We start from the raw sequence: 23,145 nt of genomic DNA on the forward strand, positions 1-23,145 counted from the left end.
GTTGCCACAAAGTCTAATGCTTTTAAGCTATAGTTATACTTTTGTATCAGGAATATATTCAATAGACCACAAAACTGAATGTATGGGACTTTGAGGAGAAACCATCACTTAAAAGAAAAAAACCACAAATGACTTTATTGTAATGAACTCAAATAAAAACATTGTGGTAGCCACTCAAACACTTCCCGGTCTTAAACCCTGTACATTCTATTTGCTTTCCATGCAGTTAGAATGGCCATTCTAAAGCCATGGAACTTTGCTAAGGGTTGGACACTTCCAGTTTCAGTTATATTTGTATACATTTACCTACCACAGAAAAGAAAGGCTATGCTGTAGATAAACCTAGAAGAAAATTAGTCTGAAGTACCTTTTGTGACTCATATGTCCATTTACCTACCTCTTTTAATAGTAAATTTATTTTTTTAAAGGGTCAGATGGCTCATACGGATAAGTGCTTGCTTAAGCCTTGTGACCTGAGTCTAAACCTGGTATCGATATAAAGACAGAAGGAGAAAACCTACTCCACAAAGTCCTCCTCTGGCTGTCATATATGTTCGCTCCATGGCATGCACTGCACACATGCATTGTACACACACACACACAATGAGAAAAAATAAATTAAAACTTCTTTCCACTTATTGAAATAGCACTATTTGCTTTTAACTATAATCATATATTTAGATTGCTATTCAAAAATTGTTTTAAGTCATATGTATGTTTAACTTTGTGCTACATAAATACTATTAGTGAGCCATTTAAAACTTAATTTGTGTGCTTATATTTTATGCAACTCTATAATACTTATTTTAATATAAACTCCTGCACATAATTATATTTCCTGAATTTTCAGTCGTCTAATTTTATATTTCTTATGTTTGCTTTGGAAATTTGATTTTAAACAAATAGCATTCTCCTTTCCTATGAAAAATGCAAGTGTTGTTTTAATATATGAATATTTAATATGATCCATTTAGTATTTTTACATGTTTAAAATGGATTATAAAAGTGTGAGTGCCAGACATTTAAATTATTCATATACTTCATAATGCAAATACAGAAATATTTTAGCATCTCTCTGAGAAAAGTAAACAAAATATTTTGTACTATAAATTGATATGTTAAATACTGATACAAGTAAGTAGTTTTTTCTAAGTAATATTTTCTTAGAATTTCAGTATGCCCAACACAATTATCATTATACTTAAAATTTTTATCAAAGGTTCAATAATGAATGATAAAAATCAAGGTATTAGCAATATTTAGAAATATGGAACAAGAAAAATAATGTGGTAATTGCTTAGTTTTAATTTCTCAAAAATATAACCAAGGCTAGTATTTCTGGTCGAATAAGAGGGGAAAGAGAATGTTATAGACCATAATTATCTTAAAAGAGATAAAAAGCCTCGTAAACTGCCTAAGATATATTATGTAACTACCCAGCAATTTACCCATCATTCTTTGAGAACATATTCATGCCTATTGTAGTCAGAGCTCCCTCAGGAAACTGGCATCAAGATGCAGCTTTGAGAAATTATACCCCTTAGAAAGTCCTATAGAACAGTATATGTGGAGTTATTAAATCTTTAAAAAATATACACTGTAAGTATTATACTTAATTTTTTATACTTAATTTTTATTTAAAAGAATTTTCTTGATAATCTCAAGTGCAATAGATTGGTACTGCCTAAGAAAGTTTACTTTCTATGGAATGTTTTATAAAAGAGTAAAAATTCCATTTTTATATAGAGATTTAAATATTTGGCAATAGGTTTCTTCATGCAATAAAAATAACGTGTGGAAACAAACCACTTTGAAAGTTGAAGATGCTAATATTTATATTACATTCCTTTTATAAATTTGATGTCATTTCTTGATATATCTGAGGAATTCATGAAAATTTTCAGAAGTAAATGCTGTTACATTTTGCATTAAGGGCAAAACGTTGCATATTTGCTAGTGCTGGCATGCCAGATAAGTAATTTTCTTGTAGAATAAAGTTTCTAATATCTGAAGAAGGAATGAAACCTTTAATTTGTTGCATTAAATTTCTGACTTGTTTTTTATGTGCAGTATTCCCTATCCTCAACATCAGCAAGGATACTTCCTCAGACAAGTTTTATGTTTCTAAATACGTAATCAGGACAGATAGGCAGCTACTAGCAGGACAAATATATGACTACTGTCTGGAGCATCCTAATTTGATGTTTTGTAAAGGCTTTAGCATCACTTATATTTAACATCATATCAGCATTAAATTCATGGTTAAGATTTCAAACTAAGGTCGTTTTTCATATTCAATTTATTTAATCTTTCAAAATTTAAAAGGAATAGCATTACTATGACTTACCACAGAATAAGTAATATTTTTTTTAAAAATAAGCCACATTGGATAAATTAACATAGCAGCAGAATATTTAATGATGAAAGAGTATAATATTAAAATCTTTATAATTCTTTACTTCAACTATCTTAATAAATTTAAAATATATATATTAGAGTTGCTATTCGAACGCTGAGCTCATTTACTTAAGTCTGACTCATTTTATCATAAATCTACTTTATTTGATTTCTTTGGTTTAAATTGAAATGAAAGACATTAGTTATTTCAAAATTAGAGTAACATTTTTGCCAAACAATATCACATTTGAATTATTGCAGTTTTTTTCTTCTGGTAGCTTGGTGTTTAGATTTTAAAAGCTGCTGCTCACATCTATTTGTTTCATGCCTCAGAAGGCAGTTGGAGCGCGCGACACTATAGAGGGTCTGTGCTCTGTTCTCTGTTCCATTACACTGCAGCACCGAGTGGAAAGAATACAAATACCTCAGATCCAAGCGTCATTATTCTGCCAGAAAAAGACCAAAAGAAGTCTAAGAAAAAGAAAGAGCCAAATATACCCTTCAACATGTTTATCTTACTTATCTGCAATTTTTGTTACAGTGATTCAGAACAGAATGAAAGCAAAATATTATATTACAAATACTTAAAATTTATATGGGGCCATTGCATCATTTCACGTTTAAAATCAATGTCCAATACCTTATTAATACTATTTCCCCATGCATTTTTAACCTTCTAAATTATACTATTTATTATATTTGCTTAAAACTATTATACCTATATATTTTGTCCATATCAATTTTACAGATAGTAGATATTGCTTTGCAGGCAGAGCTTAAAATCACAATGCTTCCTCCATGTGTAGGTCAGCATTTTATTTTTTCTGAAATCATCAGCCATCTATGCATTTTAGTGCTTAATACTCTGATGTGCCTGTTAATTGTGTCGTTTGACCCCCAGGGTGACTGTACCGCAGCCCCTGGCTACGGGGAGAGCTTAGTTAGAATTCCAGGCCCTCCCCTGGCAGCCACACTTGGAGCTTCTATAGCACACTGAAGACTAAGAGAATGACGTACAGGAGTGCAGTGCTGCTGCCAGTGACCTACATTTGTAGCCAGCTTTTGACGATGGCATGGACTGGCTTTCCAGTAAGGAAGGGAAAGGGAAAGATGAAAGCAGAGCTGTGAAGGAAATTGAGCTTGCACTGCTGGGAAACTGCTGCTCTGGCAGGAACGTGGGTCTGACTCGATGTTTTCACCTGCACACAAAATTTTGACAGCAGCAGAGTTAGTTGCCTGTGATGTTTATCATCCAGAGGGTGAAATTTATTTAAAATCTGAGTGTAGATTTTTATTTCTCTTATTTCTTAGCCAGCTGGGAGATCTTCTGCAAGTCACTTAGACTTTTAAGACAGGAAGATAATGGTATTCTAGAAGCCTAAAATGAATATGAGCAGCCTGAGGGATTACTTTCTAACACCTAAAGCATTTATTCGAGCCCGAAATTTACATCCAAATTTTTTATTTTAATTTTGAGGCAAGAACTCATATCTCAGGCTTTCCTCCAGCTTGTTATGTCCCTTTCATCTTCCTGCTCCACCTCAGAGCACTGGGATTACAGGTATATACCTCCACACCTAGTCTTATTATACTGGAGGTAGAACCCAGGGCTTCATACCTGCTAAACAAGCACCCCACCAAGTGAGCTACATTCCTAGACTATTAATAATTTATTTTGAATCCATTAAGAAGAACGGTTGTGACAACTTAGATGCTGTTATGTGGACACAAAATAGCTAAGTTATTGGAACAGTTATGTAACCCTTTATCATGCTTGAAAAGAAGCAATGCATTGGCCAAATTAGGAATATTTAATATGATTTTTTTCAGAAGAAATGTTTATTCTCACTTTCAGAACACTTAGTAATGACATTCTAAAAACTAGAACCATTTAAAGTAAAATATAATACTCTTTGTCCCACTTACTTAAAACCAAAAGTTACACCATGAAAGGCGAGAAAAGCATACCAGCTAGGGTCATAGATTGAATACAATGGCTGTGAAGATTTGTGTTATACAAAGACTAACGTTATGGTGAGCAAGCTCAAAGAAGAGAGGATGGTTTCTTCAGACAGGTTTGAAGTATTTCAGTGGCCAGGCTTCTCAAAAATTTAAATTCTGTTCTTTTAAGCTTACAGCTGCAGAAAGTTTCCTTATTTTTCTCATCCATCTTTCAAATTATGATATATCGATGAAATTTGGGACCTTTATAGTGTGATATTTCATTCATAATGTGTCTAATCATCTCTGCTAGATTTAAAATAAGCTGAAAGTCGTGATTTCTTTCTTTACAGTCGAATAAACTTCCTCTGTGCTTTTGAACCACATTTTTTTTTTATTTATTCATCTGTTGCTAGGCAGCTAGGCTGACTCCATATCTTGCCTATTGTAAAGAGTGCAACAATAAACATGGATGTGCAACTATCTGTGCTGTGTGCCCAGAAGTGGTATGGCTGGTCTCAGTGTTACTATCGCTGTGATGTATTACCATGACCAACACAAGCTGGGAAGAAAAAGCTTTATTTCACTTACATTTGCCCATCTTCATTCATCAACAAAGGAAGTGAGAACAAGGACTAACAGGGCAGGAAACTGGAGGCAGGAACTGATGCACAAGCAATGGCAGTATGCTGCTTACTGTCTTACACCCTCTGTAGTTTGAATGGAATTGGCCCCCATAAGCTCATAGGGATTGCATTATTAAGTGTAAATTTTTGGATTATGTGTGGCCTTGGAGGAAGTGTGTCACTGTGAGGGTGAACTTTTAAGTTTCCTTTGCTCAGGCTTCACTCAGTGTGATACCCAGACCACTTTCTGTTTGCAATCACTTTTCTTTGTGTCCTGCTGAACTAGTTTTGACAAAAACTGTCAACAGTGGAGGGAGGCAAGGGCAGTTACTTGCCCAAGGCTAGCTCTTGCCATAAGGAAAGCAAAGCGATATGGAGTTTCTTTGATGCCCATCATTTTCTCTGAAGTAGATTGGTGCTGCCAGGAGCAGACATATCTCATTGTCAAGAAAAGCCTTATGTTATTAAAACATTCTAAATGACATATTCTGTAGGTCTTTGAAGTATTCGAAGATTACCTATCTACCTAAAATATATGTTTGTATGACCTTGAAAACATTCCTAACATGACTATTTGTGTGATAGTTACAGATGACTATTAGCCTGTTTTTCGTTATTATTTTAAATAATTTTTAAAAACTAAAATGTATATAACATTTCTTAATTAGCTGCATGGGTACAATATCTTAAACAAAGAGAGAAACATTTATATAATTTAACAAAAATAACCGTAAATTTGTATCAATATATAAAAATTCATACCAATGTAAAATATTTAAGATTAATTATTTTTTAAGGTAGACTCAACAATCCTGCCCCCCCCCCATATCTCATCATTTTTATACTATGTCCTCTTTGTTTTCTTTAGAAAGAGATCCTTGATTCTAACTCCTTTGTTTTGCTTTTTCCTGACCAGGACCAATAACAATTTATAACTAACCTCTCTAAATGATGCCAAACATCTATAGCCCTTTCAATGGCCAAAAGTCATTCATCCTACCTCTTAGAAATGTGGACATCATATCTTTTAGACTGATTCCTGTTGGCTGGGGATGCTGGAATCTCAGGAGACCTTTTGAAAAAATGGGTCCAGTCTCTGTACAATGGGAAAGTATAAGACTTATCTGAAGTTCTGGCTTGTGTAATCTGTGAGGCTTAACCATCTCAGCCTGTAACATTGAAGCTGTTCTGGATGCAGAACTTTCAGGAAACCGAACAGAGGCACTCTGAGATGTTGGATCACCTGGGCCACCTGTTTTTATTGATATCCCCTTGGTATGTAAACACATAAACTTTCAAAGATAACATACATACCTACATTAAAACAAATTTGTAATGTTTGGCATGCACAAGTCAGTTAAAGATAATTTACTTTTGATTTGTATTTCAGCAGGCAAAAGACATCTATCTGTCAGCTTTTTAAGTCCATTTGAACTGTATAATCAAATCATAATTTAAATCTCTATGCATGCCATATAAAAGGATGACATATAATAATAAATCATGAGGACTTTGTAGCCAACAAGATTTACACGTCTCATCTCCTCTCCCAGGTGTTCCCCAGACAAATCTGATCTCTATAAATCTGGAAGGAATCCCCACCCTTTTTTTCCTGTGGAAACAAAAGCATAACCTCTCCCCCAATGCAACACCATTGTTCAACTTCCATTTTGAAGTTAAGACATTTTTAAAATATATACATTGGTTTAATTTAGTAGTTCCCATAATCCAGTGTCTCTCATTGGCCTTGTTTTTATACATTAACATTTAAAAAATTCAAAGTTAATACAGGATCCAGACTCCCTGCGTATTTTTATCTTTGCATGGGTGTTTTTTTTTAAATACTCTCTCTTTAAAGGCTTTACTTCATTATTTTTAAACTTTTTTTTCTATTAAACACACTGTAACCAGTTTAAGAGGTTTTGTTTTGTTTTATTTCCATCTGAACCTGCTTTGCTGCAAATCTGTAACCTTTTGTCTACATGAACAAAACCTTAAACCCACCACTCAGCTTATGTTATGCCACAGTGGTGGCTCAAGTCTGCAGACAGCTGCTGAAAGACATGTCTGTGTACCACAGCTGGCATGAGAGACACAAGACAAGGAGACTACTCTGGCTTTATTTTTGTGTGTTTAGAATCTATTTTCAAGCTTTCTCAGATCGTATGTAGATATACATGGCCAGACATTGGATGCCATTTGTAACTAGCCTTTCTCTGTTCCACCAGCTAGCTCCCAAATTATCACACAAAGATTTATTATTAATTATGAAACCTTTACCAATAGTTTAGGCTTATTTCTAACTAGCTCTTATAACTTAAATTAACCCATATTTTTATTATACTACATTCAACCTGTGACTTTTACTTCTATCCCATTTTTTTAAAGATTTATTTATTGATTATGTATACAGTGTTCTGCCTGCATGTACCTGCACACCAGAAGAGGGCACCAGATGGTTGTGAGCCACCATGTGGTTGCTGGGAATTGAACTCAGGACCTCGTGAAGAGCAGCTCTTAACCTTTGAGCCATCTTTCCAGCCCTTCTATCCCATTTTGTGTGACCTACTTGTTCTGCGTCTGGCTGGCTTCTCCTGCATCTCTGTCCTTCCCAGTGTCCTCCCTGCCCCCCAAATCCTGCCTAACTATTGGCCATTCAGCTTTTTTATTAAACTATCAGTGACAAATCTTCACAGTGTAAAATCAATTATTCCACAACAAGAAGGTTTTATTCATTTTACCCTATCTTTTTTACAAAACTTATGAAGTCTACTTCTTTTTGCTCATTTCTGACACTTGATACTGCCAGGACACCTGTAAGCAGAACAGTAAGGAAAATAATAATGATGATGATGACGATGCCTTTTCTTTCAGGAAAAGAGACTGTAACAACAAACCATTCAGTATGTCTGTTGGTTCTGTGCTTAGACGTTTAAAAATGGAAGTTTTCAAAGGTATGGAAGTAAACCCTTATCTGTGGTGGATAGCTGTAGTAATTGAATATTAAAGAACATTATTCTTGTTATTCTGTTGAAATGGAAATCTGACAAAATATTATATTAAACTTTTTATTGAAATCAATTTTTATAAGAAATGCTGAAAATGCTAAAAGTGATCATCTGTGAAGTAGTTAACGAATCACACAGTGGGCAGACATTGTTGGCATACTCTACAATTATTTTAGCTTCTAAAAATACATGTTCAATACAAACGTTTCCTTGATAAATTTTTAAATATCAGAAGACTAAAGTATAAGAACATTTACTTCTTAATTCCCCCAATCATCAATTCAATAAGAGATTTTTTTACTCAAATTATGAATAGTAATATTGAAATCAAGCAGATGCTTCAGATACAATGAATTTCCTTTCTTTAGATTTATAGCATAATTTGATGATTTGGAGTCAAAATTATAGCCTAAAGATGTGTTTCACAAGTCTTTATACTGTTGATTCTTAGTTTTAGTGCTTACTTTAAATTTTTCTCTAATTTTGTTTCATGCTCTGCCTAAAAGCATAGTTTCAGTACTGGAGTATGTGTACTTAAGAAAGCTTTCAACTAGGCAAGTTAGCAATACTGTAACATTCAGAAGTACCTTAGTGGGGTGACATGTTACAGATTGATACTGTGCTAAGAGAAGGAGGTGCTTCTGGAGTTTTGCTCACCCACAACACATATACTCTGATCTCAGATGCACTTAATCTGAAGTTGCATCGTTGATTTTTGTGTCATTACAGAGAAACGAGAAAGCAGTACGAGTAAACTAGGCTAAAACATGTCTTTTTATTTCCAGTTTCTTATTAATTTGTACTGAAATTCTTCCTACTCTTGTTTTAAATGCCACATTTGCATGTCTGAAGAGAAGATAAACATTAACAAACTTCTCGTCTAGAATACTGTTTTCCATCCTCTGACCGTCAGTCACTGACATCCGTAGTTTTTTTCTATTGTATACACTTTTCACAATTCTCTCCTTTCTGTCCTTCAGAGCACTGATGATACCATGCTTTACTTTATTAGAGAGACATTACAATTTAGCTCTACTAATTCAACATAAATATTAGGCACTGATAACTAGAACTTAGGGTATGGCAGTCCCAGAGTCAGTTGGAAAGGTTCCTAGAAGTGTGGCATATTAGAGAAAATAATGGCAGAAGGCAGGAGACCTGTATCCACGGCCTGATCATGCCCAAAAATTAAAATTCAAAAGTAGATCTTTGTTAAGCACTTAAACACTCGGGATCTAGGAAATATTCTGTTTCTTAAAAGATGTTTCACTTTTGCACCCAGATTTTAATCTAGATACTTTATTGATTTTCTCAAAAAAAATATCAATGAAACATTTCTTTTAATACGATATTCATAGTCTTTCCCGGGTGTTCCTTTTATGGACTCGGAGACGAAATGTTGAAGAACTGTATTGAATAGCAAGATTCACAAACTAGAGTTTCATAAAAGATTAGAAGAATGTTAGAGATGTCATGAGTCATAAATGGACTAGTTCACAAGTGCTTAGAGTTAAGAGTTTATATGGCAAGAAAAGGCATGACATTAGAGGGGGATGCCGCAAGCTTATATCTTAAACCACAAGCGTATGTAGCGAGAGAGCACACTGCGCATGCCCTAAGGCTTTGGAACTCTCAGAGCCTGCCACCCAATGATGTACTTCTTCCAGCAATGACACACCTCCAAACCTCCCCAAATAGCACTGCCAGCTAGGGAACAGATGTTTAGGTGAGCTTATGGTATGTATGTCTCATTCATACCACCACAAAGGGATGTCGTAATAATACTTCCTAAGCTTGATATAACAATGAATTAAAGTGTCTACAACACTTAGAAAAGAGTCTGCAATAAGGTAAGCACTATGTGTGTGTGTTCTCTTATTGTTCCTAAGTTTATTGTTATAGCCTCAAAACCTATACTACAATTTAGTGCATGGTTGATAATTAATAATAGTTTTAATAATAATAATTTAGTCTTGTAATAATTTAAAAACTCCTATCTCAAATCATGTGTAAAATTTATTTGAGGGGCTAGAAAGATGGCTCAACAGTTGAGAGCATTGGCTGCTTTTTCAGAGGATCCATCTTTGATTCTCAGCATCCACATGATGGCTCATAACTCCATTTTGAGGAGCTCTGATATCCTCTTCTGGTCTCTACAGGCACCGGGCATGCAGTGGTGCAAAGGACTGTGCGGACAAAACATTCATACACATATAGAATAAAATAAAATTAAAAATCAGTTGAAAAGTATCAAAGATCTAAATATAAAATCTAAAAGTCTACAGTAAGAAATTAATTATCTACAGTCCTGACTAAACAGAGAAATTTATCACTACTAAATATCAAAATAAAATAAACAACCAAAAATGAAATGGAATTCAGTTCAGTACCAGAAAGCTTGTCTTATGTGCAAGGTACACCTACAATCCCTAGCAGCAAAAGATAAGTAAAAAGCCAGGGTAATATCTATCATTCCAGCTCTCGGTGAGGTTGAAGTAGAGTAGAGAGGTCAAGGCCTTCCTAGGAAGCCACAAGATTAGGAAGAAAGGAAAGAAGAGGGAGGAAATAAAAGGAAGGAGGAAGGAAGGGAGCTGGGAAGGTGGAAAGAACATGATACATGTGTTCAAAGGAAGTCATGCAATGCCCAAACCCAAAGGAAGTCATGAAATGCCAATACATAGTATAAGGCTGAACATCATTGTCATCCCATGAAATACAATTCAAACTCAAGCTATACTGAATACCATTTTAGTCATACTAGTATAACTTTTTTAAAAAAGGAAAATAAGTGTTATTGAGAAAAATGGAATTCTTGTAGATTATTATTGATCAGATGATAAATTGTATGGTTACTTCAGAAAACATTCTACTTTTTCTTCAAATGGGTAATTGTTAGGGTTATCCTATGACTAGTAATTCAAATACAAAAACAAAATCTTGTAAACCAGTGAATTTATATCCTCTGTAGTAAAATGGGTACCGTCAGCCATTTCATTAGCCTCCAGAGACAGAAGCAATGCAGAGCCAGAGCCACAGCACCTTTTGGAAGTTAATGCAGCTCCACAAAACCTGAGCAGTGTCAAAACTCCAGTCACCACGGCGTCTGTAGTAGATCATGGTGTTAAGGGTCTTGTGTGACAAAGAAAGTGTGAGTGTCACCACCTGCCCATGAACTCATATCTCTTAAATGGGCATGGCAAGAAAATACGCTGTTATTAACCTCATTTCATGTCTTCAGCTGCATTAGAAATAATATCAGCTTCTGGCTTCGGTTTAGGACATTTGTCCAGATTCCAGTGAAATGAGTTGTGTTTGTTTTGACTCTGATTATATTTTCCCAGGGTGCATATGGTGTAAGAGTCTATCCAGTTCTGGAGCCAGGCATCATATCATTGTTATTCAAAACAGTGAATGCATTATTTATTGATTGAAGTCAATGTTATATGAAACTGTACCTGATTTCTTAAGACCAAAAATGTTTGCCACAATTGTTTCAAATACCCAAGTATATCACTTTTCAATTTAAAAAATAATAAAACTCTTTTGAATATTTATAGTAATATAACATTCAAAGGTAGAAAAGATCCAATAAATGGGTAAACAAAATTCAGTAATTGCATACAATGTAATATTTACTGATGAAAAGAAATGAAGTCCTGATGTATGTTACAACATAGATAAGCATGTTAAGTGAAAGAAACCAGATGTAAAATTTTGTATCACTCTATATAAAATGTCCAGAAGAGCCAAATTCATAGAAACAGAAACATTGGTAGTTGACACTGGCTCTCGAATATGCATTGGATACAGAATGGTGAAGATATTCTGAAGTTGGATAGTGGCTGTGATATTTAATCTCTATTGTTAACTTGGTTGCAGTGAGATACCTGGGAGATTTGTACAGCACAGCACTCACTGAGCGTGGCAGTAAGGACATTTCCAGAGATGATTAGATCATGAAGGCTGTGACATAATCAATGAACCGGTTAATCCATTATAAGATTCAGACTTTGATAGGCTATTGAGAAATAAATGGTGGAATTGTGAAACGTGGGACTAATTAGAGGAGCTTGTTCTTTGGTGTCTGGCCTTCGACAGGAATACCATGGCTTTGTATCCTTCTTTTTATACTTGTCTGTATCTGCATCCTGTTATCCTGAGATGGGAAGTTCTCCTCTTCCACACTCTTCCACATTTTTTTGTCTAGCAATGGGCCTGGAAACAATGCAGTGAGATGACTATGGACTTTGTCTCTGAAACTATAAAGCAAATTAAATCCTTCCACATTTTATCTTGTTTCGTCCAGGTGTTTGTCACAGCAACAGAAAGCTTATACAGTTGTGAGAACTGCACAACTTTGAAAGATTAAAAGCCAATGGATTCTAGACTTTAAAGTATTGATTTTAGCTCATTTTAAATCGTATAAGCTGAGCCTTGTGGTATATGTCGTAGTCCCATCAGTCTTGAGGTAGAGAAGCAAGGATCGTAAGCTTGAGGCTAGCTCGCATAATGTGACCCTGTCCTTCCTAGTCTCAGAGGAAAGAAAGCGTTTTTGACCTTGAAAGTAAAAATTGCAATTTAGATAAGCTTTAAATATAATTATATTTGCTAAGGTAAATTCTTATCATTTGTGATTCTGGTTAATAAAAAATAAAACAAAATCATGACATACTTTTCTCCCTTACAAAATATTGTTTTTAATTATAACACATAATAAATAATTTTAAAGTTTCTTTTATAGCTACTCAGTAAGTCACCTTACAAAATAATAAATTGGAATTCAGTGTCTCTATATTTTTATAGCTTTCTTTTTTGGTTTAGTCATTTTTAAAATTTTTATTTAAATAATATATTTTTTATTCCTTTTACATACCAACTAATTTACCCTCCCTCCTCTTCTCTAGGCTCCTCCCCTTTCCCATTTACTCCCTTCCCCATCCGCACCTCCTTCATCCCTATTAAGAAGGGGGCGGACCTCTATATTTAATACAAGATTTTAAATTCTATTTTCATTGTTTAAAAAGCAAAAGCCAGCAATTTGATATTGGGAAAATATATGTCTTTAGTCTCTACTGTTACTTCATCCATTATTTCAGTGAATAAGATTTTTGAATTCTTGAATTAAAAAACCAGTAAACATATTGTACAATGATGTATTTTATCTCATGGTGAACACAACAATAATATACATAAGTGCCAATTTCATACTTTGCTTAACTGTATAATTTTTTAGTATATACTTCTTTAGTATATGCTTCTTGCTAAAATAGCAATTGACTTTGTTAATATAGAAATTCAAGTGTTATTAAAAAAAATACTTCACTAAAGAACGTTAAACTTCATTCTGACATTTCCCTTTTCTGCTTTATAATTGTCTACATTCAGGCCAAGAGATAGAGCTCAGTTGGTAGAATGCTTTCCAGCATGCACAGATGCCTGAGTTCAATCCTCCGCCCCACATAAACTGGACATGATTGTGAGCTCTGGTCATCCTAGCACTTGTGAGATTAAAGTGGGGGAGAGCGGTTCCTCGTCATCCTTGACTACATAGCAAGTTCAAGTGTGCCCTTAACTACACAGGACACTTGTCAGAAATGAAGAAAGAAAGAGGAAGGAAACCTCTAAATCACTCTGTTTATGCTTAAACCAATTGCATGACACCCGTGTTTGTTTAATGCTTGGAAAATTCTAGTATTACTGTCATTATGGATCAAGAAATTACCATATTTAACGTTGATGTCGTTCTGTTTTCTTAGGAACTCCCTGCACCACTACTTGATGATAATGGTAAAAAAGAGATTGAAGATATACATGACCCTAAAACACCGGAAGCAGATGTCAGCATGAAAATAGCCTGGAGATACCAGTTCCTGCCCAAGATGCAGGCGAGTCGTGTAAACTACCTCTAGAGCTTGTAATGTTCTTCTTTTCACTTTGTAGACCCTCTCTCGTTTGCCCTCCTATGTTTTAGGTCTTGTGGCTTTGGTCCACTTTTTCATTTTGAAAGGGGAATATTATTTTATGCCATTGTATTTTAGAAGTATACAAGATAGAACTTGTTTTCTTTCGTGTGTGTCTGTTCATATAGGCCAATGTTATGTGTCTTCCACCTCTCTCCGCATTACTTTCTGAGATAGTATTTTTCACTAAATCTGAAGCTTACTGATTCAGCAAGCACAAACAGAATAATTTAGACAGTCTTTTCCTTTCTTTCTCTCCTTCTCACCTTTGTCTCCTTTCTTTCTCTCCTTTCTCATCCTTCTTTCTCTCCTTTCTTATCCTTCTTTCTCTCCTTTCTTTCTCTCCATTCCTTCTTCCTTCTCCTTCCTTCCCTTTTTTCTTTCTGACAAGTGTCCTGTGTAGTTCAGGGTCTACTTGGACTTGCTGTTTAGCCAAGGATAACTGTGTAGCAAGCCCCTGGGATATTCCTAAAGAGATTGTCTATAATTTTAGAAGGACTTTTGGACATTGAGTTTCTGAGTAATATTTAGAACTTTGTTATTTTGGAACTCTTATAGATATTATAAATATTTTGCAATAAACATGAGACTTGAGTCAGAAGTAAAACATTATAGTTTTTTTAAGATTTATTATATATACAGTATTCTGCCTGCATGTATGCCTGCAGGCCAGAAGAGGGTATCAGATCTCATAACAGATGGTTGTGAACCACCATGTGGTTACTGGGAATTGAACTCAGGACCTCTGGAAGTCTGGAAGGGCAATCATTGCTCTTAATCTCCGAGCCATCTCTCCAGCCTAGAACATTATAGTTTTAAATGATGTGTTTGGCTGTGAAGTTGTTAAGAGATGGTGTCTTAGTTAGGGTTACTATTGTGATGAGACACCATGACCAAAGCAACTTGAGGAGGAAAGGGTTTATTTTACTCACAGTTCTATATAACAGTTTATTATCAAAAGCAGTGAGGACAGGTACCTGGTGGTAGGAACTGATGAAGAGGCCATGGAGGAGTACTGCTTACTGCCTTGCTCAGCCTACCGTCTTATAGAACCCAGGCCCACCAGTCCAGGGATGGTATCACCCACAGTGGGCTGGGCCCTCCCCCATTGATCAGTAATTAAGAAAATGCCTTACAGCTGGGTTTTATGGAGCTCTTTCCTCAGTTGAAACTCCCTCCTCTGATAACTCTAGTTGGTGTCAAGTTAGCATAAACCTATCCAGTTCAATTGGATTTATAGTGATTAACTTTCAATGTTAACTTGAACTGAATTTAGAATCACCCAGGAGACACAGTAACCGGAGACTGCTCATTTGTTTCCTGTCCTCCCAGACCCAAATAATCACACAGAAACTATATTAATTACATCACTGTTTGGCCAATGACTCAACTGTATTTCTAGCTAGCTCTTACATCTTGAATTAACCCATTTCTATTAATCTGTGTATCACCACAAGGCTATGGCCTACTGGTAAGGTTCCAGCGTCTGTCTTCTTCGGTAGCTATATGGCATTTCCTTGACTCTGCCTACTCTCTCTCTATATCTTTGTTTGGTTTTCTCACCTAGTTCTTTTCTGCCCTTCCATAGGCTGAAGCAGCTTCTTTATTAACCAATGGTAATAAAACATATTCACATCATACAGAGGGGAACCCCACATCAAGGCACACTTGTGTTTCCAAAGAGATTTAGATGAGGAGACCCACCTGAATATGACTGTATCATTCCATAGGCTGAGGTTCTGGACTTAAAAAAGAGAAAGCACATATAACGTGGGCATTCTTCTATCAGCTTTATGACTATGGAAACAATGTGACTATCTTCATAGTCTCCTGCTGCGATACTTTAGCTACCATGTCAGATTGTTTGAGGGGACTCTGAGCTATAACAAACTCAATTCTCATCAGATAGCTGATCATAGCAATGAGAAAAATATCTCATATTTCCTAGGTCACAGTATTTCTAATTAATTGTTTGTATACCTTCATCACAGATGAGACTTCTTTGTGAAGATAGTTTATTTCATTTTCTTCCGTATGTCTACCATATACTAATGCCTATATAGTGAATAATAATAAATATATGGATTAATGGTTAATACATACAGCCAATATCAAGTAGTCACCCGTCAGTTGTGTACCAAATCAAGCATATTAAGTAATAGCAAGCTGTCCTTTTACACATATAATTTATTTGAATAACATGTTAAAACTTTGATTTAGACAACTATGAACAAACTACAGATCTTCTTATTAACTCTTATAACTTATATTAGCCCATAATACTCTGTGTCGACAACGTGGCTTGGTACCTTTTTCGGCGAGGCAGTCACATCTTGCTTGCTCTGTGTCTGGCTTCCTCTCTGTCTGGGTTACGACTGCAGACTGAGTCTTTCTCTTCCCTGAATTTTCCTGTTCTCATTGTCCCATCTCTACTTCCTGCCTGGCTACTGGCCAATCAGTGTTTATTTAAAATACAAGTGATTGGGTACAGACCATTGTCCCACAGCAAGAGAGTATCTGTATTCATATATAAAATAATAACTAATTTTCCTTGGATATGTTGATCCTGTAAAATGGACAAGGACGACTCAATTTCTAGCAAGTCAGCAAAAATGTGAAGTGAAAATTTTTGTGACCCTCAAACTTATAAAAGAGATGTCTGGTTGCAGTTACAATAAGAGAAATGTAGTTTAAAACTAATCGTGCCCTCTCACTGCTCAGTAATCGGTTTCCCCATATTCTAAAGTATTTGTCAAAAGACTTTATTAGCAATAGAGGGAAAGTCATACTCTCATTCTTACTAATAAAAGTACAAGTGTTAGAAGAGTGGCAGGATGACTCAGCAGGGAAAAGCACTTGCTGTGCTAGCCTGACAACCCTGTGTTTGCACACCCAGCACCCAGTCCACAGAGCTCACCCCTATGGTCCACACATGCCCTTTGTTATATCTGTGCCCACACTTAACACACATCATACCCCCCCCCCACAGTCACAATTTTAAAAGAAATTTTAAATGTAGCTTCTGTAGAGGATAATTTGGTAATATATTTACACAGCTGTAGAATATATAAAAGTATTCATACAGCATATTTTAATAGTGAAAGATTGAAAATAACTTAAATGTTCATTGGTAAACAACATATAATATGTGCCATACTATATTTGGAATGTAAAATCCTTTACGTTAAAAACTAATAAAGAAGAATTGTGTATATTCAGAAGTTTGTCACATGTTTAGCCCAGTGTAGATGTGACTGAGAATCTAGGATAAATGTAGCTCATCTACTTAGGAAAGAGAGTTAACTAACAGGTCAAAACTTAGGGGAAAAGTAGGGAATGCTTGAGTCTCAGTGGTAGTGGTAGAATGGCATGTGCTTTATCTATTGAGTTTTATTAGATCATTAGTGATTTGGGAATTTTTTTTTTTGCTGTGTTTAACTTTTGGAGTTCTTTATAAATCATGAATATTAACCCCCTTTCAGATGCATAGTGGGTAAAAATTGTTACCCATTAATGAAGACAATCTCTTTACTCTGCTGTTTTTTTTGCTCTATAAAAACTTCTTCATTATATGTAATCCCATTTCTGGATACTTGAGATTATTCCTGTGTTATTGAGGCCTTCCTTTCCTGTGCCTATGCCTTAGTGTCTTATCGGTTTTTTCTCGAGCAGCTTCAGCTTCAGATTTTAGATCCCTCCAGTTCCTTTATTGATCCATTGATTTTTGTGCAGGGTAAGAGATACTGATCTAGTTTTCTTCTTTTACTTATGGTTATTCACTACCCAGTGAATTATCTTTTCCTGATTATTCTATGTATTGGCTAGTGTTTTGTCAATTTGGTACAAACTCCAGACAAACCTCAGTTGAGAGAAATACCTCCATCAAATTGGCCTATAGGCAGGTGTGTGGATATTTTCTTGATTAATGTTTGATATGGGAGGGTCCAGCTCATTTTGTGGGTGTAACTACCCCTGGGCAAATGGTCTTGGGATATAGAAGAAAGCAGGCTGAACAAGACATGAACAGCAGGCCAGTAATCAGAATCTCTTCAAGGCCTCTACCTCAGTTCTTACCTCCAGCTTCCTGCTGCTTGAGTTCCTGCCCTAACTTTTCTCTTGGAGTTGTATGATATAGTAAACCCTTTCCTTCTGGAGTTACTTTTGGTAGTGGTTTTCAGCATAGCAATAGAAAGCAAACTAAGAAATTCTAGTTTCCCTTCTCTTGCTTTGATAAGACTAACCAACAGCAGCTTAGGGTCAAAAAAGTTTCTTTGGTTTATACTTCCAAGACATAGTCCATCATTGTAAATCTAGACAGGAACGCAAGCAAAAACTTCAGACAGACTGAAGAAACAGTTCTTTCTGAATTGCTTGCTTATAATATGCTCTTACATTTTTCTTTAATAAATTGAATTAAATATGAATATAATGACATTTTTCTTCTTTCCCTTTCCTTTATCCAAGGCCTTCCATACACCCACACACACACTTGCCTCTCTCTAAGATTTACAGAATTATTTCTCTAATTGTTGATACACACACACACACACACACACACACACCTAAATATGTAAATACAATCTGTTCAGTTCATATAATGTTACTTGTATGTATATAATTCAGAGATGACCACTTGGTATTATATAGCCAGGTGTGGGCTTTTCCCTGGTCAAGACTATTTCTGCAGCTCTCAGCATTTTGTGGTTGTCTGTAACTGCGACTTCTTCATTCATGTTAGTATGTCCTTTGGTGTCTTCCTTGTTTAAGTAGTCATTTTCTTAACAATTAGTGGATGTAGTTTCCCTGTTATTCCTTGGAGAAGCAAGAACAACCTATCAGACTTTCTGTGTCTCTGGTTCTTTCCATCTTTCTACCTGTCTTCCATGGTGATTCCCCTAGCCTTAGGTCCAGGAGTTTTATTGTAGATGTCTTCATTGAGGCATTTCAAAGGTCATGATTTTTTTGTAATGGTCTCTGCTGTGAAGAGAAATTTCCTTCATGAGTGGTAAGAGCTATGTTTGTCTGTGGATATAAAAGTAGATTCAGAATGCAGCTAGGGATTACTCTTGTTTAGTAGAGTTGCTACTGCAGGTTTTCCTCCAAGATGTATGACCACACTAGCTGCAGTTACGTTTCCAGTATCAGGGACGATTTTCCTCTTATCAGTGGCCTGAAGTTCAATTAGACAGCTGTGGGTTCCCACCAAAATTTGAGTGCCATTGTCATGCCTTTAGGGATATTTTGCCTTCCTGATCACCGCTATGGTTCACAAGCATCATAGCTAAATAGGACTCTTGTTTGCTTCCCTTCTTTGGAGCTTACATGGTACATTCTGGTTTCATGAAATTTAGTTCTCAGAAAGGAGGCTTTCCATTCAGATCCAGCATTGATCTTCTGGGACCTGTGTTCTAAAGTACATGTTGTCTTCAGCAATAGGGAGTCATCTTCAACCTCAGGGAAGCAGCCAAAGGCTATAACAATAGCTTCTAATGTTTTGGAAGTCTTTTAGTCTCCCCTGACCAACAATTCAAAAAGGTGCTTATTATTCCTGATATTGGGGTTTTTGTTAGATAATCTGTCTATTGCTCTTGGGAAGTGCAGTGTCAACCAGGTAGGAAAATCTTACTTAAACTATATATGTACATGTGTACACATAAAGTTATATGTATTATATGTAATTTTAGATAAATAGATAGGATTTCTTATGACTTTTTCATACATCCTTACTGATATTTTTATCTTCCTCCAAGCCCCTTCCTTCTGTGTTGAACACACTCTCCCTTTCCTAATTAGAGTGGTTGTGTGTCGTACCCCCTGCCCCACCCGCTGCAGTTTTTCACCCTTTCAAATCACTTGTATCCTGCTGTTCTTTTTTTCCACTGTCTCCCACTCCATGGTCCCCTTTTACTTTCCCAGTTTTTGTGGTTGCAGCAGATGAGAGAGAATACAAGACATTTGTCTTTCTGGGTCTGAGTTACCCACTCAATGTAGCTTCTCAAGTTCTGGATATTTACATGAAAATTTTACTATTTCACTTCTCTTTATAGCTTAATGGTATTCTGTAGCGTATATAAACAACATTTCACTAACTCTTCATCAGTTAATGGACATATAAGTTGTTTCCATTTCCTACCTGTTGTGTATAGTGAGCAAGGCTAAACAAGTGTCTGGAATAGGATGTTAAGTCCTTTGGGTGTATGCTGAAGAATGGTATAGCAAGGTCATGTGGTAGGTTTATTTTTAATTTTTTGAGGTTTCCCCATGAAGCACAGAGTGGCTGTACCAGTTGTAATCCCACTAACAGTGAATGAGGACTCCCCTTCTCCCACATCCTCTTCAGCATTTGTTTTTAGTTTTTGTTGATCTTAACTCTTCTGACTCGGTTGAGATGAAACATCAAACTTTTAATGAATTTTTTCAAGGTATTTCTTAACTAGTCTTATTTCATCTTTTGAGAACTCTCTTTCTGTTCAGGTCCGAGGCTTACTTTGGAATGTCTCTTTTGTATTGTTTTGTTCTTTTTACGCCGGGGTTGTTGTTGTTTCTATATTCTGTAGAATATAGATATTAATCCTCTGTCAGAAATATTGTGACAAAGATTCTGTCCAATTCTTTGGTTTTCCTCTTCACTTGATTGATTGTTTCTATTTCTGTGCAGAAAGTTTCAGCTTTCTGAGGTCTCAGTTGTTAATCATAGTTCTTGGGCACATGGAGTCCTCCTATTCAGCATGCCCTTTCCTCTCCCTGTATCGTGTAGAGCGCCACCTAGGTTGTCTTGTAGCAGTTTTGTGTTTCAGGTTTAGGTCTTTAATCTATTTCATTAGTTTTTTGTACAAGGTAATAGATTCCAGTATAATTTTATTTTTTCATGTACAGACATCCAGTTTTCCCACCGATATTTGTTGAAGACCAATATATCTTCGTGGCCTATTTTTTAAAAAAAGAAGTAGGTGACTGTAGTAACACATACTTATGTTTGGGTCTGTTTTGTTCCATTGATTTTCATGCCTGTTTTTGTGCTAGTTCCATTTTGATGTTACTACTATTGCTCAGTAATATGATCCTGCTGGGAGCCATTCTCATTCGAACCACTACACCTGGGATGAAACATGCTTATGTTGTGTGAGTTTGAAACTAATTTGTCTATATTTTATTGAAAATTTTCATTCATACTCATCAGAGATATTGGTCTGTAGTTTTTTTATTGAAATACAATCTTTTTCATTTCACATACCAATCCCACTTCCACCTCCCTCCCCTCCTCTCACTACCTCCCCTTCCCGCCCCCCTGTCCACTCCTCAGAGAGGGTGAGGGCTTCCATGGAGAGTCAACAAAGCCTGCTACATCACTGGAGGCAGAAGAAAGGCCCTCTCCTCTATATCTGGGCTAAACAAGATATCCTCCATAGAGAATGGGCTCCAAAAAGCCAGTTCATCACTAAAGATAAATCCTGATCCCTCAACCAGTGGCCCTACAAACGGCCCAGCCATATGCTGTCACCCACATTCAGAGGGCCTAGTTCAGTCCTATGAAGGTTCCCCAGCTGTCAGTCCAGAGTCAGTGAGCTCCCACTAGCTCAAGCCAGCTGTCTCTATTGGTTTCCCAATTATAGTCTTGACCCCTTTGCTCATATTGTTGCTTCTCCCTCTCTTCGACTAGACTATTTCACCCTTATTCATTTTCATTGTCAAGGTAATGGTAGCATCAAAGAAATGGGGGTTGTTAATCTGTCATCTCTGTTTTCTAGGACAATATGAAGAGCATTGGTGTTGGGGCTTTGCTAGAGCATTGGTAGAATTTGATAAGGAATCCTCCTTATACTGTGCTTTTTTGTTGGTACGGTTTTTATTACTACTTCAGTATGATTGCTTCCTGTGAATCTGTTTAAGCTACTCAGATACTCCTGATTGAATTTTGGTAGATCATCTTTGTCTAGGAATTTTTCAGGTTTTGTTTTTTAGAATATAACTTTTCAAAGTGTTCCCTAATGATCCTCTGATTTCATTAAAATCTCTATTACTATCTTTTTCATCCTTAAAATTCCTAATTTGGATTCCCCTACCGTCACCCCTTATTATTTTGATTAGAGGCTTTACAGCTTATTTTTTTTTAGTCTGGTATTTTATTTTTTTATTTTTGTTATTTATCCTTAGTTACATAGGATGTTTATTTTTTTACAAATCTTTTATTTATTTATTTATTTTGAAAAATTACCGCCTCCTCCCCGTTTCCCATTTTCCTCCCCCTCCTCCCGCACATCCTCCCCTCCTCCCCACACCATTCCCCCTCCCTCTCGAGAATGATGAGCAGTCCAGGTTCCCTGCCCTGCGGGAAGTCCAAGGTCCTCCCACTTCTATCCAGGACCAGGACGGTGAGCATCCGAACAGGCTAGGCTCCCACACAGCCAGTTCATGTATTAGGATTGAAACTTAGTGCCATTATCCTTGGCTTCTCATCAGCCTTCATTGTCCGCCACGTTCAGGGAGTCCGGTTTCATCCCATGCTTATTCAGTCCCAGTCCAGCTGGCCTTGATGAGCTCCTAATAGATCAGATCGACTGTCACAGCCGGTGGGTGCACCCCTCGTGGACCTGACTTCCTTGCTCATGTTCTCCGTCCTTCTGCTCCTCATTTGGGTCTTAAGAGCTTAGTCCGCTGCTCCAATTTGGGTCTCTGTCTCTATCTCGATCCATCGCCAGATGAAGGTTCTAAGGTGATATGTAAGATATTCATCAGTATGGCTATAGGATAGGGTCATTTCACATTCCCTCTGCTCAGTTGCTCAAGGTACTACTAGATGGGGGCATCTCCCTGGACACCTGCGAGCCCCTCTAGAGTCAAGTCTCTTGCCAACTCTAAGATGGCTCCCTTAATTAGGATATATATTTCTCTGCTCCCGTGTCCACCCTTCCTTTATCCCAACCATCCCATTCCCCCAAGCTCCCCCCAATCTCCCCTTCTCACGTTTTTCACCCCATTTCCCCTTGGCCCCATGCCACCTCACCCCAAGTTCCAGTTATTGCCTTGCAATCTTGTCTACTTCCCATATCCAGGCGGGTGACTATATGTTTTCCTTTGGGTTCACCTTCTTATTTAGCTTCTCTAGGATCACAAATTATATGCTCAATGTCCTTTATTTATGGCTAGAAACCAATTATGAGTGAGTACATCCCATGTTCATCTTTTTGGGTCTGGGATACCTCACTCAGGATA

The 23,145-nt window shown here is 36.4% G+C and overlaps 1 protein-coding gene across 2 annotated transcripts in view; it reads left to right on the top strand.

The window, feature by feature from the left end:
* Elp4 (elongator acetyltransferase complex subunit 4) overlaps nucleotides 1-23,145 on the top strand; it is a 224,769-nt gene that overhangs the window by 32,991 nt on the left and 168,633 nt on the right. For both annotated transcript variants that reach the window (XM_050147153.1, XM_050147154.1), the window contains exon 4: nucleotides 13,729-13,857. In XM_050147153.1, coding sequence (XP_050003110.1) covers nucleotides 13,729-13,857 — 129 coding nt within the window. The remainder of the gene's footprint in view (nucleotides 1-13,728; nucleotides 13,858-23,145) is intronic.

The sequence above is a fragment of the Alexandromys fortis genome, unplaced genomic scaffold (genome assembly GCF_014885135.2).
Source record: "Alexandromys fortis isolate MF-2015 unplaced genomic scaffold, M_Fortis_MF-2015_v1.1 scaffold_12, whole genome shotgun sequence".
Lineage (NCBI taxonomy): Eukaryota > Metazoa > Chordata > Mammalia > Rodentia > Cricetidae > Alexandromys > Alexandromys fortis.